Here is a 19,656-nt window from a genome sequence, read left to right as displayed (position 1 = left end):
CCCACACTCTGGGGTGCTTCTCTGCTCAAATTGCTCAGGGCAAATGACGTGTGAACAAATGTAATGCTAAATGGAATAGTGGCACGCGAGCGTTGTTATATTTTATCAAATATTTTGCATGAGTAGACTGAATCTTAAAAAAAAAAACAGGGATGAAGTCCTGCGCTCTTTAGCTCTTGCGCTCCCCGACTTGGCCACTTGAGGTCACTGTTTTACCGTTCTGTCACTTCCGCCTTAAAACATACGCTATTTGTCCAATTGTTTATGTTTTAAATCTATACTTGTGATTTTGTACACTCAGAAGACACTTGATTGTGGATATACTGTCCTGTGTAATGCCGTTTATAGGTTGTTGGGTTTTGTAAAGAGATAATATTGCCGATAAGCGACTCCCTTTGGACACCTGGTTTGACCACGTGGTCACCGTTTGACCAACCCGTCACTTCCGCCTTAAAACATGCGCTATTTGTGAAATTGTTTCTATTTTAAAGCTATACTTGTGATTATACACACCCAGAAGACACTTAATTGTGGGTATACTGTACAGTGTAATGCTGTTTATAGGTTGTTGGGCTTTTTAAAGAGATAATTTTGCCGATAAGCGACCTCCTTTGGACAAGCTGTTGCAGTACCGCTTGTTGGCCACTTGAGGTCAGCCTGCACCAAACAAACGTTTCTCGCTGTATCGTGTCATTGATATTAGTTGCAGGCTATACTTTAACGTGCAAAATAAGTATATAATACAACAATACAAACTATAGCAAGTAAATAAAAAGCATGTATTCACATCACCAGCACTTTTAATCCCAAACAAACGTGTCCATAGCTGATACAGTGTTGCTAACATCAGTATTTACATCAGTACGAGTTGTGTGGTTGTGCATGATCACCCACAATACCCCAGGGGGCGCTGCAGCACCTCTACTCCCCGCCCATTTAACTTCTTCCCGTTCCGGCCTCCAGATAACCAGGCGCTTCAGTTTGGGAAGCTGGTGAGCACCTCCAACACCTACGAGCCCGTGTCCCCCGGAGCGCCCAGGAAGTGTGTGACAGTGGACACGGACCAGCCTTTGCTGTGGAGCATGGGCATCCACAAGGAGGGGGCAATGCTGACAGAAAACAACACCTTGGCGGCTTCAAGTTGTACAGCTTTTGCAGTGTAAGACTGGTGGACTGATGATATTGGGATCAATGCAAGGAAGATATTTTTGTAGGGTGCATACATAAAAAGGTAAACTATTAGAAAGCCCTTTGTATTTTACAGCAATCAAATATTTTTATACAGGAAGACTAAATTATGCATTCTACAACAAAATAGAAGTGGAATTAAAGAGCAAAAATGGGTTCCCATTGTGTTGTTTTATTATTTACACAGTATAATAGAAATGTCGACTACAGAACGTAATAAAAATGTCACCCCGCTGTCTTCTGGACGCTCATCTCCTTGCCTGGTTGGAATTTAACCACCACTGCAAAACAAAAAAAGCTTTTTAGGTCCATGGAAAACATCGCATTACTACAATTGCATCCATATTTGCACCACAAAAGCAGTAATAATGCAAAATAAGGATATGCAAGGTGTGAAACAAATGAGGCTAAATGACGGTTTGAATGCATGGCAGCAACTTACACAATGATGTTGTTGATGGGGATGTGGATCAGTTTCACGAAGAAGCCGATGAATCCCATGATGGCGAATCCAATAGCCGTAGCCATTGCGATTTTCTGGAATTCTAGAAAACGGTGAGCAGACATTCATTAAAACCTCTGAAACCTGACGGAAATTAATCATCATAAACAACACTGCGAGTATGTCACATTGGAAGCAAATCTTGTTTTACATTTGTTGTTCACAACTTCACTTTATACTAATAAAGCGTGGTGCATCGGCTAACGCAGTGTTTTGGGTTACATTGAAATGGTTCCGACTACAATTGCCTTCTCAATATTAATTGCCCCCCACGTACACGCCGATTGGGTATGCTACTGCGATTAAACGATGACATACCTTTCCTGTCGGGTTTCGTGCATCTCTTGACAAGCCTTATGGAGTCTTTGACGAACTGCCTGCTCGGCTCGACGAACTGCATGACCTGATCCATGTCGCTGAGGCTTTATTAGCTGGAGACGGGGGGAAAGCATCACAGATCGTTAGCCAGCTTCATGCTAACTCACTGCTATTTAAGATGACGTTGACTTTAGCCTCAACACCTCAGACACTCATAAAATGTTACAAGAGTAGCGCTAAAATACGTTGACATACGGTTAGTTGAATTAAATATGTGTGAAGTCTACACACTGATTACATTGTGTAGGATAGTATATAATTAAAAGATACATACATGAGTACTATGACGAAAAGAAGCTAGCATGTTAACGTGCGTAGCAAAACTACAGAAAGAAAAGACTTTTGTGACTCAAACCTGTTTTGAAATATATATTAACACAAAAACAATAATACTACTTTTGAATCACATTAAAGTAGAATCGTTCTTACCTTGTCAAGGGTTGGTTGATGAAGAGCGAGTAGTAGGCGTGAAGCCACGTAGCTGGGAGGATTTAAGAGGGCGCAGAGCTGACGTATACTTTATAGGCGCATGCGCAGATTCTCACTCGTTTCGCACGCTATACGCGAACTGTCGTCCACACTGACCCCTAGCGACTAGGAAGGAAACAAGCACGATAGGATGGCGTGTACATCGACAAAACCTACAAAACTCAACTTTCTTCGTTTATCATTACATATTTTCATTGTACATAACTTTAATATAATTCCGTTAAATGAAATACAATTATAAGTAAGTCAGAAATAGTCTTTTATTGTCTTCTCATTGTGAGCCAATGTTATTGTGCATATGTTTGCCTAAAAAGTGGGAACTACTCACCTGAATTTTAATTCTAATTTTTTTATCCTTTTATTTCCGCTAGAGAATGGGAACATGGGAATACGACGACAGGGGATGAACAGACAATCAGTAACTGATGAGGCTTGGATGAAGGATAGGTAAGGTAGGATTCAATAAAACTATTATTTTTCCTATTCCTTTTCGGACATGTTGAAAATGATTTAACATTTATTTTTAATTAAATAAAATTGTATTTAAATAGCACCTATTATTATTATTATTTATGTATTATTATTTTAATAGTTACATTTTTAAAAAATAATACAAAAAAAATATTCTATTGCTATAATAAGAAAGTAACAGTGCCTGTGACCTTTCAGTTGGCCAGTGCCGCATTCCACTGGTCTTAAATAATCACTCATGTGATTTAGATTAGTTTTCCCCCCTCTCAATTCAGTGGTGCCCGCAATAAATACTCAACAATGAGACATTATGTGAACAGAAAAATAATTTAAGACGCCAAATGTATGATCCTCACAGCACGTGACAGCAAAGTAACATGGATGCCTCTATGGAAGTGCGTACTCAACAGCGCTGTTTGAATGGTGCCTTTTTATGGTTAACATGACATAAAGTCCTTTTTTTCCTCTCCACTATTCAGTGCCAGGTGATGCTAAGCATGTTGCAGCTGCTGTCCCACAGCTTCTGGGCCAAGTCATCATCAGAGGCCGTTCTGGAGCACCTTGCAGGGGCGCAATCACTGCAAGCACATGAACGGGAATGTCACACACGACCCAAAGAGTGTCTGGAAGAAGCAAGCTGGATGTACCTGAAGTAGCCCCCACTCTGACTCTCCAGGCCGGGCTGGACGGCGCAGTAGATGGTGGTCTGAGCCCCCTCCACCGTTGTCTTGGTGAAAATCCTGAAGATCTTCACAGCCACCTGGATACACTGGTGCTGGTGCCTCCACAGGTCGGACTGCACCACACCCGGGTGGAGGGAGAACACGCTCACCCCAGTTCCTGCAACATGCGTCAGAGACAGTGCATGTGCATCTGTACACACTTATCATATATTATGATTGTGCTGTATCAATATTGTTAGTTATTAATTATGCAATATTTGTATTCACTTTTTGTACACTTGAAACTATACAAGCCCTCCACACTATGATGAATTATATGTGTCTATTTTTGTAGTCATACCTATTAATAAAAAACTAATAATATTAATAATAACAATTTCATAGTAATCATTATTACTATTGTTTTATTATTTTTTATCAAAAAATCCTTCAGTTAAAAGTTTTCAACCTACATTAAAAATGAATTAACATGCTTTAAATTAATTACCAATTAAAATAACAATTGTTCAATTATTACTTTCTCAAATGTCAAATTCTGCATTATTTTAATGTTTTGTTTTGTTTTTAATTTTATAGATGTGTTATTATTTTATTCGAAATAATTATTCTATCATTGTTACAGTATTTGTGTGATTATTATATATATTTTTTTACAATTATTAATTTTAATAATTTTTGTTTAAAGAGCCTTACAAATGAGATTTTTGGAAGTCAGGTAATAGGCACCTATTAGGCACCTACAGTATAGTGACAGTTATAAAACTAGGTTTTCCATAAAAAGGCATACATGAAAACACTAAGTAGCGCAGTAAGTCCAACGCATGTTATTGATATCATGTTACTGAGCCACAGTAAGGCCAAAATGCGCTACCTGACAGCTTCCTGGCCAGGGCTCTTGCAAAGAGGACATTGGCCAGTTTGCTCTGTCCGTAGGCTTTCATGGGGTCGTAGCTGCTCTCGCTGTTGAGGTCTTCCAGTTGGATGCCGGTCCAGGTGTGAGCCACCGATGCCACCACGATAATCCGAGCCGGAGCTGACCACTTGATCAGGTCCAGCAGCAGGTACGTCAACAGGAAGTGACCTGTTATTTCACACACACACACACACACACACTGTAACATCCAAAATGCATGTGTTGCAACCTGTTAACAGGAGTTTATTTTGACGCTTGTGGTTGGCAGTCTTAAACTGCAGTGTTTCCTCTACATTCATGTGTGACGGCCCACCATGAATGCATTCGGACCGCCACAGATCAATTTGGCACGGCCTATTAAGAATTTTACATCTTTATGCATGTTTATGCGGAGACTCTTATTTTGAAACCTTCACCACATTATGATGGGACTCAAATTACACAACAGAACAATAAAATTTTAAAATTAAAAAATTTGTAAATTGCTATTTTTTTTCTATTCTATTTTATTTTATGTTATTTTGTTTTAGATTATCTGATTTTATATTGTATTTATATTATTTTACATAATTTTAGGTTATATTATATTTATGTTCATTCTTTTATTTTCTATTGTGTAATTTGGGGGAAATGGCCTTGACACACGCGCATCAATTTTTATTTTTTTGTAGTTGCAATGCAGCCCTGTGGGAAACAATATACTGTCATATACTGCAAACCTAAAATAATAAACTGTATTGGCATGAAATAATAATATTTTTAAATAATAAATAAAATAGAAAAAAATCAAATACAATAATAAGCTTTATTGTCATAAATACGATTTTTTTTTACTAGATAGAAAACTAAAATAATTTGCATAATTGGCCATGATGCATGTACATGTAATTTCTTTTTTTTTTTTTTGCTGTTAGAATGCGTCCCTGTGGGAAACACTGCACAAGACTGCAAATGTAAAATAACAAACGTCATTGTCATTAATCCGATAGTAAATCAATTAAGTAATTTGCATAATTGGCCACGGTGCACATGTATTTTTATTTTTTTGCAAAACTGCATTGTCATGAAATAATAACATTTTTTTAATAATACATTTTAAAAAAACAACACACAAATAATGCAATAATAAACGGTATTGTCAATAAATAAGAGTGTTTTTAACTAATAAATCCAATAGAAAAAAAACATAAGCATACAGCGGTGTGAAAAAGTGTTGGCCCCCTTCCTGATTTCTTATTTCTTTGCATGTTTGTCACACTTCAATGTTCCAGATCATCAAACAACTCAACACAAAATGCAATGAGGGTAAACTGTCATTTGCCATGACGAATGCACGCGTCTTTTTTTTTTTTTTTTGCAGTTAGAATGTGGTCCTGTGGGAAACACTGCGTTTCACGGCAAATCTAAAATAACCTGTATTGTCAATAAATACTGTACGATTAAATTAAATCCAAACAATCTAATCATTAGCATAATTGGCCATGATGCACGTGCATGGATCTTTTATTTTCAGTTCGAACCACTGCACTAAAATAATAAACAATATTTCTGTTAAGTAATAATATTTCTTAAATAATAAATAAAATAGTAAAAATGAAATACAAATAAGCAATGTAAAAATGTGTTAATTTAAAATGAACGATAAAATAACAAATAAATACCCGAGTGTAAATGAAAGTCGGGGTATCACTGTGCTATACTGTACTTGCCCTCACAAGGACACACCCTCACGAACGTGTGTTTGTTTGCATCCACTTTGCTCATTTCCTCTCGCCACCATTGTTCTTCATTTCCTTTCTTCCTATCTGAAGGAAGTTCCTGGTCGTACTGTACATGCGTACGGTACATGTCGTGCGTGTATGCTTGTGAGTGCATGTGCATATGTGTGTGGGCTGCTGGTGGGAGCACAGCATGTTCTTTCCTCTAAAAATACCATCCATGAAGGATGGTGGTGAAAACACAATGTACAGTACGCGACATGATGCAAACATCATCATCCTTGCTCTTGCTCCGTTATGTAACCACCTTAACTCGATTACTTCAACCGGTTTCCTGCAGCAACACCGCCTCAGGTGAATGACGACGAGGCAAAATTGATTTTCTGGACGTGGTGTGGTCTCTCTAGTTCATGACTCACCCAAATGGTTGACTCCGAACTGCATTTCAAAGCCGTCAGCAGTCTTGGAGTACGGGCACATCATGATGCCTGCGTTGTTGATCAGAATATTCACTTTTTTCTCCTCTAAAAATAACACGAGAGTTGAGTTCCAGCGCAACCAGCTCCAAAAACCATCCTAGAAGTTTTATGAATAGATGCTGCCGTGCAGGTACCACCTACCTTTGTTGATGAGCTCTGCAAAGGCTCGAATGGACCTGCTGTCGGATAGATCCAGCTTCCTGATCACCACATTCTCATTGCCAGTGTCTTCCAAAATGTCCAGTCTGGCCTCTTCTGCCCTTTCCAGGTCCCTGCACGCCATGATGATGCGGGCGCCTCAAGAGAGAGAAAAAAAAGGTCAAAATTGTACATTTCCAGCATATATTCTCATAATACTTATAATAATAATAATGATAATGATAATAATAACATGATTGCATACAGCAGCTATTCGTTAATGTGCTCCCCTTGGGGCATGCCTCTGAATGGAAGAGGAGGTGCAGCAGCTTGACAAAAATGAAGACAAAAAATTAAAGTGACGATAAAATATATAATGGCTCAGTAGTTTAATAAAAATAAAATTGGATAAAAATTCAAAATTCACTTTTTTGTGTGTTTTTATACTTTCAAAACAAATGTGTAAAAAAAATAAGATTTTTATTTAAAATGAATTAAATAGATAAAAATACAGTTTCTTTAATATACTGTATATTTGATATTAAAATGTAAAATACAAAAAAATATTAGTATGCGTTATTTGAAATCTGTCCGTTTATTTATTTTTTTCTGGTGTTTTCTTTCTCTCCAAAGACTTCATCCATCATGTCTCCAACATATGTGAAAAAGTGTAAAAATATGGTGTTTTCTTTATTTTTCTCAAGCTGCCTCCACACACGTGAAAGGGGCCCACCCTGACACTATGAAGACCACCACCCTGGATCATACACTGTAGGTGTGGCTCGTCATTAGTGTGCCTCTCCATAAGGCATGGCACAGGAGGTGAGGGGAGGTGCAGCGGCTTGAGAAAAATAAAGAAAACTTCTTTTTTTTTTTTTGCTAAAGTAACGACTATAATGTCGCAATCGTTATCGTGGCAATTAACGCATAAAAAACTGTTACATGTCAAAATTCACTTTTTTTGCTGTGCATTTTTGTACATTATTGGAGATTTAAAAACAAACTAAAATTAAATTCTAATAAAAATATCATTTATTTTAGATATTTTTTTGTATTAAATGAAAAATAATAAAATTCACATTATTTTAAAAATGCTTCATGTCAAAATTCTCTTTTTTATATTTTATTGGACACTTACAAAACAAACATAAAATTCAATAAAAAAAATATATACTGTATCATTTTATTTTTTGATTTTTTTATGGACGTGAAAAATGTAAAAAAAAAATACATCTTATACATTTTTTAAATTCTGCGGCTTTGCTTTATTTCTATTTCTTAAATACAATTTTTTAAACAAATAAAAAAAATAATAAATCATTTGGACATTTAAAAACACATGTAAAATTAAAGTTACATTCTAAGTAAATATTATTTTGTGTGCATATGTTTATATTAAAATTAAAAATATTTTTTTAAATTAATTTTAGACATTATTTGAATTATGTCGCTTTGTTATATTTGTAATTTTTTAAATACTATTTTTTTTTTGCAAATTGCAGCATTTAAAATATATAAAATATATTAAAAAGATGTTTTTATAATCCCAAATCATTTATACGTCTTTTACCTTTTTTTTTGCGTGAGAGGCAAAAAAAGGTGATGACGCAAGTGCACACTCATGGATGTCTCTTTTCCGGCAGTTTTAAGCCATAAAAATGACCACAAGGTGGCAGAAGTGCATTCGAAGAGCTCGGCATGTGAATTCATGACAGCAAGGAGGAAGTGGAAGCTCGTGGAGGAGTGTAGCGTGCACAAGGTTACACAATGCAGGGAAATTTTAATGCACGCACAAACACACACACACAGTTAAGTTCCAAATGTGAAAATTGTGAAAATTTGTGTCAAAGTGAAAGTTATGCTTGTAATGTATCTTATCACAAAAACTTGTTTTTCTCCCTTTTTTAGTTGGGAACTGATATTTTCCTGAAACGTACCTATGTTCTATTGCTGGTTACTAAACAACGGACACTTTGAAGACTACAGCCTGAGATCATGCAGGTGTACCTAATGTTGTGGCCAGTCAAACGATATAACTGGACACTGAAACTAGTAAACTGCTTTATAATTAGTGAACGTATTACAGACGGAACGTACAGATGATTAAATAGCCATAAATGAATCTGTCAATTCAAATATCCTTATGACTCGGCATGCTAACCCTAACATCCCACAATGACTTTGCCATTCATGTGCCACACTAATGACGCCACTTTCTCATCAATGGGCTGCTCTCAGGATGCACGTATACTCCACACACACTAAAAAGGTAACAAACAACAGGCGAGACTCGCACAAACACACACAAACACACACACACACACCAACATAATAGCATGGCCAGCAATTATGGAAGAGGAGAGTGATTACTCAGTGGCAGCTTTGTTTCCTGCTGGGAAAACTCAGTAACTCCCACGTTGCCTCGCAGGCCAAGTTCACTTCATTAAAATAAAGCAGACAACAAACCGTTTTCACGGGGCATAGACTCCGTGTTGAAAGACTTCCTGTTGCATTTTAAGAAGGAATATTATTGATGTATGCAGACTTTATTATATATGCATGTGTGTGTGTCTTTCTTTTGTTGCCCGTCTGGCTGCGGAGGGGCGCAGCCCCTCACAATGCTCCCTCTGTCCCCCTTTTTTGACGCCTCGTCTGTCTTCCGTCTACTGACTGTCAGAGTGTGAAGCATCACTTCGCTCCCTCTTACGTGCAGAGAGGAGGCTGAATAATGCATACATGCTTCAAAGAAAGATGGAGGGGGCAGGCAGTCAGCGAATGGGTGGGTGGGGGGGTGGATTAAACTTGATTCTTTGCTGGAGGGGTCGTGTTTTTTAGCTTGAAATCTGCTTAACTTTTGGAGCTACTTATTTCATGGCTGGAATGTTTAGTTCATACATGCAACAGTATGGACATATGAATTGTAGTACTCGTACTATTACAATATGTGGTAGCTGTACTAGTATTTGTGATTAATATTCGTAGTAGTAGTGGGACTAATTCTAGCTGTAGAAGTAGCAGCAGCAGCTGTAGTAGAGTATTAGGGCCACATTGGAAAAAAATCAGAGCTTACCAGAATAAAATAAATTGTAAATTTACGAGAATAAAGTTGTAAATTTATGAGAATAAAGTTGTACATTTCAAAGAGAAAAAGTAACAAATCTAAGAGAATAAGGTACTAAATGTACGAGAGTAAAGTCGTACATTTCTGAGAAAAAAAGTCATAAATTTACAAGGAAAAAAAAGTTGTAAATTGACGAGAATAAAGAAGTAAATTTAGGGAAAAAAAGGCGTACATTTCCAAAAACAAAGTCATAAATTGACGAAAATAAAGTCCTAAATTTACGAGAGTAAAGTCGTAAATTTACAAGAAAAAAAGGTGCAAATTTACAAGAATAAAGTTGTAAATTTCCAAGAATAAAGTCCGAACTTTCCGAGAATAAAGTCAGAAATTTCCAAGAGTAAAGTCAGAAATTTCCAAGAAAAAAAAGCTGCAAATTGACAAGAATAAAGCTGTAAATTTACGAGAAAAAAAGTCGTAAATTGACGAGAATAAAGTCGTAAATTTACGACTTTACTCTCGTATTTACTTACGTAAATTTACGACTTTACTCTCGTATTTACTTACGTAAATTTACGACTTTACTCTCGTAAATTTACAACTTCATTCTCGTCAATTTACGACTTTTTTTCTCGTAAATTTACAGCTTTATTCTTGTCAATTTGCAGCTTTTTTTTCTTGGAAATTTCTGACTTTACTCTTGGAAATTTCTGACTTTATTCTCGGAAAGTTCGGACTTTATTCTCGGAAATTTACAACTTTATTCTTGTAAATTTGCACCTTTTTTTCTTGTAAATTTATGAGAAAAAAGTCGTAAATTGACCAAAATAAAGTCCTAAATTTACTACAGTAAAGTCGTAAATTTACAAGAAAAAAGTTGCAAATTTACAAGAAAAAAAGTTGGAAATTGACGAGAATAAAGTCCTAAATTTACTAAAGTCCTAAATTTACAAGGAAAAAAGTTGCAAATTTACAAGAAAAAAAGTCGTAAATTTACGAGAATAGTCGTAATTTACAAGGAAAAAAATTGCAAATTTCCAAAAATAAAGTCTTAAATTTATGAGAATAAAGTCGTAAATTGACAAGAAAAAAAGTTGTAATTTTATGAGTATAAAGTCGTAAATTTACAAGAAAAAAGTCCTAATAATACGTGTAATACGTGTCAGAGGGAAAATAAACAATAACTCTTCAGGAAGGAAGGAAACTTCCCCCTTGCTTCAGGAAAGCTTTTATTTATATAGTGGCAGCAAAACAGAGCAGTTGAGCACAGTTGCAGTAAGTAAAGGTACTTGTTATAATTGTCTCATCACTTCTACAAGTACTTCAAGTAGCACCATTAGATGTAGTGGTCATAGTACTTGTAATAGTTGCAGTAAGTAAAAGTACTTGTTAGAATTGTAGATAATGAATGATAGAGGTAGCTGTAATAATGGTTATAGCCGTAGCATTAGAAGTAGTTGTGGTAACGGCGGCAGAGTAGCTGTTTTAATAGCAGTATTTGTAGTATCAGCAGTCGTTATAGTAGTAGCAGTAAAAGTGGTAGTACTATAAGCATACAATTTTAGTGAAAAGTGAAGTAGTAGTAGAAGAAGCAGTAGCACAGTAGTTTTTTTAATCGTGGCAGTAATAATTGTAGTATTAGTAGTAGTCATAGCAGTAGCAGCAAAAGAAGTAGTCATAGGAGCACTAGTGAATAGTGTAGTAGGAGGAGAAGCAACAGTATCACAGTAGTCGTTTCAATAGTAGCAGTAGTCATTGTTGTAGTAGTAGTAGTAGTTATAGTAGTAGCAGTAAAAGTTATAGTACTAGAAGAACTGACAGTATAAAGTTTACAAGCAGTACTGTAGTAGGAAAAGTAACAGTAGCATGTTGTGTATAAAGTGACAACAGTAGTAGTAGTAGTAGTATTGGTAAGGGTAGTAGTAGTACCTCTTGCTGCCAGGTCCCGGGCAGTCTCCTTGCCGATGCCAGTGTTTGCTCCGGTGATGACGACCGTTTGACCATCCAGCCTCTCCTCACACGACCAGCGTTTACAGCACACAGTCCTCAACAACACACACACAAACTATTATCTCTCAGTGAAGTACATTAAATTTAAATGTGTTGAAAAGTCCATGAACATTGGTAGAATTCTGGTCGTGATACATTTTGAGAAAGTGCCATAAAAGTCTTGTAAAGAGTTGCAGTGATTAGCAACATTAGCACGCGCAGCTAATGTTTGTTGTTCAACATTCCTTCTTCTCCCGGCACGAGCTTGTTCAACATGTCGTCCTACCTGCAGTACATCTTTCCTCCTCCTCTCAAACACCTTCCAGCACTCTCGGACAAAAGAACAATGTGTCTCTTCGCATCATCATCATCATCACCGCTCCTCATTACACCCGCCCATCTTGTCGCTACAGCATCAGCGCTCAGCCAATCGGGAGCGAGCTCGCGCATAATTGAGTCGAAAATTCCAGGCACCATCATCATCATCATCTGCTGCGTTTTGGAAAGACTCTTGCAGTTCTCCTTCTGGCCACTTGATGGCATCCTGGGTCAAGCAAACCCTGTCTCCCTCATGTTTCATTCTTATCAACAATAATCATTATTAGCGTGGTAGTAGCTGTATCAGTAGGTGTAATAGTTGGAGTAGTAGTAGTAGTAGTACTACTACTAATACAGCATTAGTGGTAGTAGTTGTAGCATTCCAAGTTATTTAGGAGTTGCGGTAGTTGTTGCTTTCATAGTCATAGTACTAATAATTGTAGTTGTTGAAGTCATAGTAGTAAGTTAGTAGCACTAGTGGTATTATTAATAGTAAAAGTTGCAGTTGCAGTTGCATTAGAAGTAGTAGTCGTTGAAGCAGCAGTGGTAGTAATATTAATAGTAGCAGTACTATTGGTAAAAGCTGTAATTACTGTATAGTAGTTGCAGCATTTGTTGCGGTAGTAGTGGGAGTAGTAGCAGTAGTCAATAGTAACATGAGTATAGTAACATTACTAATGAGTAATTAATAATAGTAACTGTAAATGTAGTAGGAGTGGTAACAGTAGTGGTTGAAGTAGTAGTAATAGTGTTTGTTCCCAGTGGGCATTGACCTGTGACCCCCAAGTGAAGTCTCTTAGTGCCAAGTAGAACACCGAAACATGTGTACAAGTACTACAAACGTCAGACTATCCATGAGAAGTATCTTTTAATGTTAATGTCAACCACAGACCTTCGTGTATCTTAGCATGATACTTGCAGTAAAAGTACAACAGCAAGTTGCAGTATTTAGGTGGCTATCTCCAGCGGATGCTCAGCAGGTGGCAGCTGGCGGCCCACAGCTTTAAGGCGGTGCCATCATCTTGACCCGCCCTGCAGCTCTTGTTGTGGGCACAATCCCTGCAAGGAGAACAAACATTTTACAAAAAAAAGCTTCATTGTCAAAAAATGACAAAGACTCACTTGTAGTGTCCTCCGTTCTGCAGCAGACCCTCAGGGGTCACCACGCAGTAGATGGTGGTATACGCCCCTTCTTCCGGCGTCTTGATCAGAGAACCAAACATTTGGACGAGGTCCGCCAGAGGCCTCCTGATGTGTCTCGTTATCTCCGTGTTCACGGTACCAGGGTCCACTGAGTACACCATCACTCCCATAGCTGCAAGACAAACACACAAATGAACCACCTTCAGGAGACTAAGGAGGACTTAAGGAGATCTTCATACCCTCGGTCCTTTTTGCCAGCTCCCTGGTAAACAGGACGTTGGCCAGCTTGCTCTGCGTGTAGGCCCGCACGGGGTGGTAGCTCTTCTCCCCACTCAGGTCGTCAAAGTGGATCCGGCCCATGGTGTGAGCAATGGAGGAAAGGTTGATGACCCGGGAAGGGGCAGAGTGTTTAAGCAAGTCCAGTAGCAGGAAGGTGAGGAAAAAATGACCTGGGGAAAGGATGCAGATAGACAAGTGGTGACAGTTTGATTCTGGATTGTTTTATTTTAAACCAGAGCTCTCTTACATTGATCCCAGGAAACAACATGAACATCCACGCATGCTCGTCTACCCCCACACAAAATGAAACCAACACCCGTAAGTCAATAACTTCATGTTCTGTTATGTTCATGTTCAACTAAGGCATTTCTTAAGGCGCAAACCAAAAAAGCGATGTTTTACCCATGCACGCACAAACACAGGCTGAAGACAGAGTTTAAAAAAAATCTCCACTCTGGCCGGAGTTTTCCAAAAGCTTTGTCTTGAAGGACAAAAGGGTTGAGAGGCCTCGGGGATGACCCAGGACACGCTGGAGAGACGAGGTCTCTCAGCTGGGCTGGGAATCCTTCAGGATCTCCTGGGAGGAGCTGGACGAAGAAACCTAAGAGAGGGAAGCCTGGGCCTCTTGCAGTACACTGCTTCCCCCACGAGACAAGCTCAAATAAGCGGAAGAACATGGATGGATGGGTTGCGAGGTTCAGAGCTTGCAACAGAGCCGGTACCGGATACTTTCTTCTCCCTGTCTGTGGTGTTGAAACTAATTGTCTCTGGCCAACAACTTTGACGTTGTCCGATTATTTGATTGATGGAGTACAGAGATTGAGTTCTACGAATAAATGTCGCATTGAGAATTCTCTTATGATGGCAGGATCTCTGTGAAAGAGGCTTAACTGATGCCCGATCCACCAACCGACCTGTTTAGACCTCTAACCCTCACCCTACATTTCACCCCTTGTCTCTGTTTTTGCGCACACGGGACCAAGTAATTGATTCCACACTGCAACCACCCACTGTGGCAAAGTTTTGAGGAGTTTTTGAGTAATTTGAATACCTAACTGACTGATGCCTGATCAATCTATCGACTGCCCAAACCCTAACTCTAAGACTTCGATCTTGCCCTCCTACCCTAGTAATTGATTCCAAACTGCAATAAACCACCCAGGCAAAGTTTTGAGGCGTGAGTTTTTGCGTAATCTTGCTAACTGACTGGCCAAACTCGAACTGTAAGACCTCGATCTCGGCCTCCTGCCCAAGTAATTTATTTGAAACTGCAACCAACCACTGTGGAAAAGTTTTCAGTAGGAGTTTCCGTGTAATCTTGCTAACTGACTGATGACTGATCAATCTATCGATTGGCCAAACTCAAACACTACGACCACGATCTTGGCCTCCTACCCAAGTAATTGATCCCAAACTGCAACCAACCACTGTGGAAAAGTTTTGAGGCAGAGTTTTTGCATAATCTTGCTAACTGACTGATGACTGATCAACCTATTGAATGGCCAAACCCCAACCGTAAGACCTCGATCTTGGCCTCCTACCCAAGTGATTGACTCCAAACTGCATCTCAAATCCGTCCGCAGTGGTGGCGTAAGGACAAATAGCCACACCGGCGTTGTTGATCAAGTAGTGGAGCGCCTTCTCGCCTGTAAAACAAAGAGTATCCCATCAACAAGTCCCCATTTACTGCAGTTCCATCACAATATTTATGTGAATGAGTGCCACCCACTGTTGTAGATTTTCTCGGCAAACTGGCAGATGGATTTGGTGTCGGCCAAATCCAGTTGCCTGACAACAACCTTGGGGCACGGCACCGCCCTCATTATGTCTTTGGCCGCCTGCTCGGCCTTGGCCATGTCCCTGCACGCCAGGATCACTCGTGCACCTGGGGATAGGTCACATGGGGAGTTTGCGCAAGCATGCCCATGCAAGACGAGTGTGGTTATGTCACATTAGGGACATTCCGAGATGAAACCCCATGACTGTGTCAGTGCTGTGCAGCTTGCCTCTGGCAGCGAGGTCTTTAGCCGTCTCTTTGCCGATTCCTGTGTTGGCCCCCGTTACTATAGCCGTCTTCCCATCTAGACGCACGTCAGATGACCATTTGGGGATAAACAGAGACCTGACGAGTAAGAAACAACAATAGCGTCTTCATTTTCCTATGTACTCATGTCAGTACCAACTCAAAATCAATCATGCTAGCTAAGCTGGTTTGAAAAATATGTTTTTCAGAGGTTTCTTTAAGCTGCTGCGCCTGAGGTCATAGGGCACCTACTGTACCAGGGGAGCCCCGCCTCACAGGTTGAAAATCACAGACACAGAGGAAACTGATTGGTTTCTACAGCGAAAACTCCAAAGTCAACCCCAATCTGGTCAGTGGCGCTGTTTGACTTCCAAGTTGTTCCAAATCTAAAACAAACTGAACAACTGAATTTGTTCCAGGAGTTGCCACAGCGAGTCGATCGCACGTTGTTGTTTTTTGACATCGGATGCCCTTCCTGAATAATATGCAAATTGTATATATTTTTTGCCTAAATTAAGCATTTTCAAGCATAAAAATGGCTAAATGAGCTAAAAAATATAAGATATTGTAATATGTAGTATTCTACACTGGTCACTAGGTGTCGGTAATGTTACATTGAAGACAATAGCAACTGCATGACGTACTGTACAGAAAGGAAAAAAATAAAGAACAGGAGGGAACCAATGCTAACATGGGAATCTATATTATACAGTAGCTTATATCATTTTCTCTTATTATGTCTACTGTTTGGTTTGGTTTAATTTATTTCGAACATGCATATGTCCAAAAAGGAGTAGGAAGAAGCAGATCTTATTTAATCCTACCCCCTCTTTGTAGTACATGAATTGCTATTACATACATGTGTATACATACATACATCTGCACCTACACAAGTATACACATATATACATATACAGTACACACATATATACTATACAGGTACACATGTTTTAAAAAAAAAAACACTTTCCCCCCCCTTTTTTTCTCCTTTTCCCTTTCTATTTATCGTCATCCTCTTCGGTATTGCACTGCGAGTGACGCTGGGTTTGTATACAAGAGTTCCTTTTATTAATTATGTCGAGGTTATTGCTATGGAGTGTAGTCCTTCTCGTTGCATTGGTCTGTCTCGCAGGGTGTTTCCTCCATTATCCTTATTGTCATAGTAATATGATCTTTAATATGCAACCAGATTGCTGATATCTTGGACAACAAGCACTCTTGCGACTCCTGGACCTCCTTTTAGTTTGATGTAGATTTTCCCATTAGTGATCCAAGTGTTTTGAATCGTTCCCTGCTTCCTCGGGCCTCGTGCTTTCTTGGAGATGTCGGCATTGCGTTTTGTGAGATGCTCATTCACGGAGACATTTGTGCCTCTTAGCTTCTTTCCCTGTTGGTGAACTTAATGACAGGTGTGGTGTTGTTTCTGCCATGGAGTGGGACGCCAAGTGTCACTACTGTTGACATTGACATCCACATCCTTTGATATGTATTGGGTAATAGGAGTTCAAAGGTGACTATAGGGGTGTTATTCATGTCCAGAGGGCTCTAATAATGTTAAACTGTATTTAGAAGGTCTTAAACAGGTTTTCTATGCTCTTAATTACAAAAATCTGTGATTGATAAATAAAGAATCCTACTTCACGGTCAGGTCTGGAACCAATTAACCGTGATAAACGAGGGAATACTGTGCAAAAGTTTGTACAAAATATTTGAATTGACCATTTCTGGCCCTTAAAGGTACACTCTACTTTAATGTACCTAATAAGGATCACTCATGGACTTTCCAGGGACAAAGAGGTACAAATACATATGTTCCTAAGCTTTACAAGTGTCAAGCCTATAAAAGTAAAGTGCTTTATATACGCACAGTAACAAAATAAGATGCTCCTTACCTTATCGCCTGCATTTCTGCGCTCCCGATAAGCAGCGATGCTGTGCTCCAGAGATATGAGACAGGCACAGGAACAAAAATGAGACTTATGATGAGATACAGTACAAAGAGCCCCTCTGTTGTGATCGGAACCAATCAATTCAATCAGGGTATGGGAAGGGATCACGATGTGAGCTTCATATTTCATAAAAAGCCACACAAACAGACAACTATCTGTCCAAAAATAGGTAAACCCGCAAGAGATGAAAGCTCAGTACAAAACGAATGCATATGTGACAAGAGTTCATGTTCCGTGGTGTTGGAAGGGCTTCTCCGCCAGTCTCTAAGACCCCAAAAATGTTGGAATATCTTCCATGGAGTTCCAGGAAGTGCAGCTGCAGCTGCGGCTGTAAATAAGACACTCGATGTTCCATCTTTTGCATGAAAATACTGTAGCAGCAGTTTATATGACATTCTTGCAAGGAAACAACACAAGATAATGTCCGAATAAAAGCACCTAAATGAATACTGGACAATATAATACACATATTGATCAGTGACTCATCCGTAAATAACTTCATATTTTGGCTGGCAGGGGATGCTTCATTTCTTCTAAAATGTTAGTCATGCTGTATACTGTATGACATATTGTGTACTGACACGGTATATTCATTAAATCACGTCCAAAAGTTTTGGCGGTGACTCAAATTTCACTAACTTTGTAGCTTTAGCATTTTTAAAGACATTAAAAAAAATGCACACACACACACAATATCTAGTATTTAAGTTATATATATTATTTATTTTAAATACTTGTTACTGGTCATTTCTGACTCAATAACAAAAAATTACAAAATTTAATTAACAAGAAAAATATGCTTTAAATTATTATAATTTTTAATATAGCTTATTATGAAACCAGAATTATTATTTAATAAAAGTGTAATTAAAAATAGTATCATTTAATAATACTTATGTGGTATTTTTAAATTATTTACATTATTTTATTAAAATAATTTTATTAAATTATTAAAACGTTATTTAAAAAAAAAGGAACTCAAAACTTAAATAAAATTTATTTTCCTTAAAAATTATCTAAATTTAAAATTGTGTTATTTGCTTGTTTTTTATATATTACATCGGTATTATTACATAGGTATTGTGTAATTTCTGCTTCGTCAACAACAAAACAATATATAAAAAAGAAATTAAAATATTTTTTAAAATCCTTATTTAAATCTTTTATAATTATTATAAAACTATAATCATTATTTGATAAAACTGTAATTTAAAGTAGCTAAGTAAGAATATTAATTATAATACTATGAACAGTAACTATTATTTTAATGTAATTTTATTTAAATGATTTTAAAATTCTTATTTTTTTAATTCTTTATTTACATTTAATATTTTTTAAATTAGGAATTAAAAACTAACAATCAAAATTATTTTCCTTAAAAATAAGGAAAATACATTTATGTTTAAATTTAATTTAATATGAAATTAATCATACAAAAATAAATACATTTAATCAATTTAATTTTAATAAATAAAACAATTGTAATTTATATATTTAATTTACTATTTCATTTATTTTGATTTTAAAATTCACAATTTTAAATGCAAATCTTTATTTCTATTTTTATGTATTTTTTTTCTTGATTCTAATCATCCTGCTGCCTCATAATAGGGCGTAAAATGAGCACATATGTTCAGTGGAACTAAAAGGGAAGTACACCGTTACAGCCTGTGCAGGTTTTTCTATGTCCAAGTGCTCTTATGTCACTTTATATACCCAAACAAAAGCGGACGAGTGAAATTTAAACCCCGACATCCACAGGTGAGGCGGCCGATGTGGACCTTTGGGTGCTTTCCACTGCAGGAAGGTCTATTTAACACTTTGACTTCATTGTGTAAAGTGCTGTAGTATTGTGGAGTAAAGTTGTACAGTGGAAAAGTTCAAGTCAAACACCAGGGTGTGTCGTAGCACAACATGGAGGTTCAGTGTCACGCCAAC

The 19,656-nt window shown here is 37.7% G+C and overlaps 4 protein-coding genes across 7 annotated transcripts in view; 1 reads left to right on the top strand and 3 right to left on the bottom strand.

The window, feature by feature from the left end:
- Nucleotides 1–1,814, top strand: part of tpk1 (thiamin pyrophosphokinase 1) — a 54,229-nt gene extending 52,415 nt beyond the window's left edge. Inside the window, exon 9 of one of the 2 annotated variants that reach the window (XM_054766161.1) lies at nt 964–1,814. In XM_054766161.1, coding sequence (XP_054622136.1) covers nt 964–1,163 — 200 coding nt within the window. In that variant the 3' untranslated portion in view covers nt 1,164–1,814. The remainder of the gene's footprint in view (nt 1–963) is intronic. The other variant, XM_054766160.1, reaches the window with a different exon arrangement.
- On the bottom strand, nt 1,341–2,626 carry sec61g (SEC61 translocon subunit gamma). Its single transcript, XM_054766162.1, has 4 exons — nt 2,498–2,626; nt 2,009–2,121; nt 1,631–1,733; nt 1,341–1,469 (listed from the first exon to the last, which is right to left on the bottom strand). Exons 2-4 carry the CDS (start codon nt 2,100–2,102, stop codon nt 1,460–1,462), a joined length of 207 nt encoding a protein of 68 aa, XP_054622137.1. The 5' UTR covers nt 2,103–2,121; nt 2,498–2,626; the 3' UTR covers nt 1,341–1,459.
- A 279-nt stretch (nt 2,627–2,905) lies between these two features.
- Nucleotides 2,906–12,415, bottom strand: LOC129174300 (retinol dehydrogenase 12-like). 3 transcript variants are annotated; one of them, XM_054766155.1, is made up of 7 exons: nt 12,293–12,415; nt 11,947–12,062; nt 6,963–7,118; nt 6,762–6,866; nt 4,583–4,792; nt 3,676–3,868; nt 2,906–3,606 (listed from the first exon to the last, which is right to left on the bottom strand). In XM_054766155.1, exons 1-7 carry the CDS (start codon nt 12,391–12,393, stop codon nt 3,504–3,506), a joined length of 984 nt encoding a protein of 327 aa, XP_054622130.1. In that variant the 5' UTR covers nt 12,394–12,415; the 3' UTR covers nt 2,906–3,503. The 3 variants fall into 3 exon arrangements, with proteins under 3 accessions (XP_054622130.1, XP_054622132.1, XP_054622131.1); XM_054766157.1 differs by having other exon boundaries at nt 11,947–12,082; nt 12,293–12,386; XM_054766156.1 differs by lacking the exon at nt 6,762–6,866.
- Nucleotides 12,416–13,103: 688 nt separating this feature from the next.
- LOC129174301 (retinol dehydrogenase 11-like) lies at nt 13,104–17,717 on the bottom strand. Its single transcript, XM_054766158.1, has 7 exons — nt 17,662–17,717; nt 15,753–15,868; nt 15,476–15,631; nt 15,288–15,392; nt 13,707–13,916; nt 13,447–13,639; nt 13,104–13,383 (listed from the first exon to the last, which is right to left on the bottom strand). The coding sequence occupies exons 1-7, from the start codon at nt 17,673–17,675 to the stop codon at nt 13,281–13,283; spliced, it is 897 nt and encodes a 298-aa protein (XP_054622133.1). The 5' UTR covers nt 17,676–17,717; the 3' UTR covers nt 13,104–13,280.
- Between the last annotated feature and the right edge of the window lie 1,939 nt (nt 17,718–19,656).

The sequence above is a fragment of the Dunckerocampus dactyliophorus genome, chromosome 21 (assembly GCF_027744805.1).
Source record: "Dunckerocampus dactyliophorus isolate RoL2022-P2 chromosome 21, RoL_Ddac_1.1, whole genome shotgun sequence".
Lineage (NCBI taxonomy): Eukaryota > Metazoa > Chordata > Actinopteri > Syngnathiformes > Syngnathidae > Dunckerocampus > Dunckerocampus dactyliophorus.
Note: the sequence above shows the minus strand (reverse complement) of the source record. Positions and strands in the feature narration are given on the sequence as shown.

What these genes read in the sequence shown, in the direction of transcription:
- sec61g (XM_054766162.1), bottom strand. Translation starts at nt 2,102, where the DNA reads ATGGATCAGGTCATGCAGTTCGTCGAGCCGAGCAGGCAGTTCGTCAAA. An exon ending in CACGAAACCCGACAGGAAAG is followed by an intron (nt 1,734 to 2,008) that starts GTATGTCATCGT and finishes ACCGTTTTCTAG; the next exon opens with AATTCCAGAAAATCGCAATG.
- LOC129174300 (XM_054766155.1), bottom strand. Translation starts at nt 12,393, where the DNA reads ATGAGGAGCGGTGATGATGATGATGATGCGAAGAGACACATTGTTCTT. An exon ending in GGAGGAAAGATGTACTGCAG is followed by an intron (nt 12,063 to 12,292) that starts GTAGGACGACAT and finishes TGTGTTGTTGAG; the next exon opens with GACTGTGTGCTGTAAACGCT. An exon ending in CAGAGTGGGGGCTACTTCAG is followed by an intron (nt 3,607 to 3,675) that starts GTACATCCAGCT and finishes ATGTGCTTGCAG; the next exon opens with TGATTGCGCCCCTGCAAGGT.
- LOC129174301 (XM_054766158.1), bottom strand. An exon ending in TGCCGAGAAAATCTACAACA is followed by an intron (nt 15,393 to 15,475) that starts GTGGGTGGCACT and finishes TTTGTTTTACAG; the next exon opens with GCGAGAAGGCGCTCCACTAC. An exon ending in CAGAACGGAGGACACTACAA is followed by an intron (nt 13,384 to 13,446) that starts GTGAGTCTTTGT and finishes TTCTCCTTGCAG; the next exon opens with GGATTGTGCCCACAACAAGA.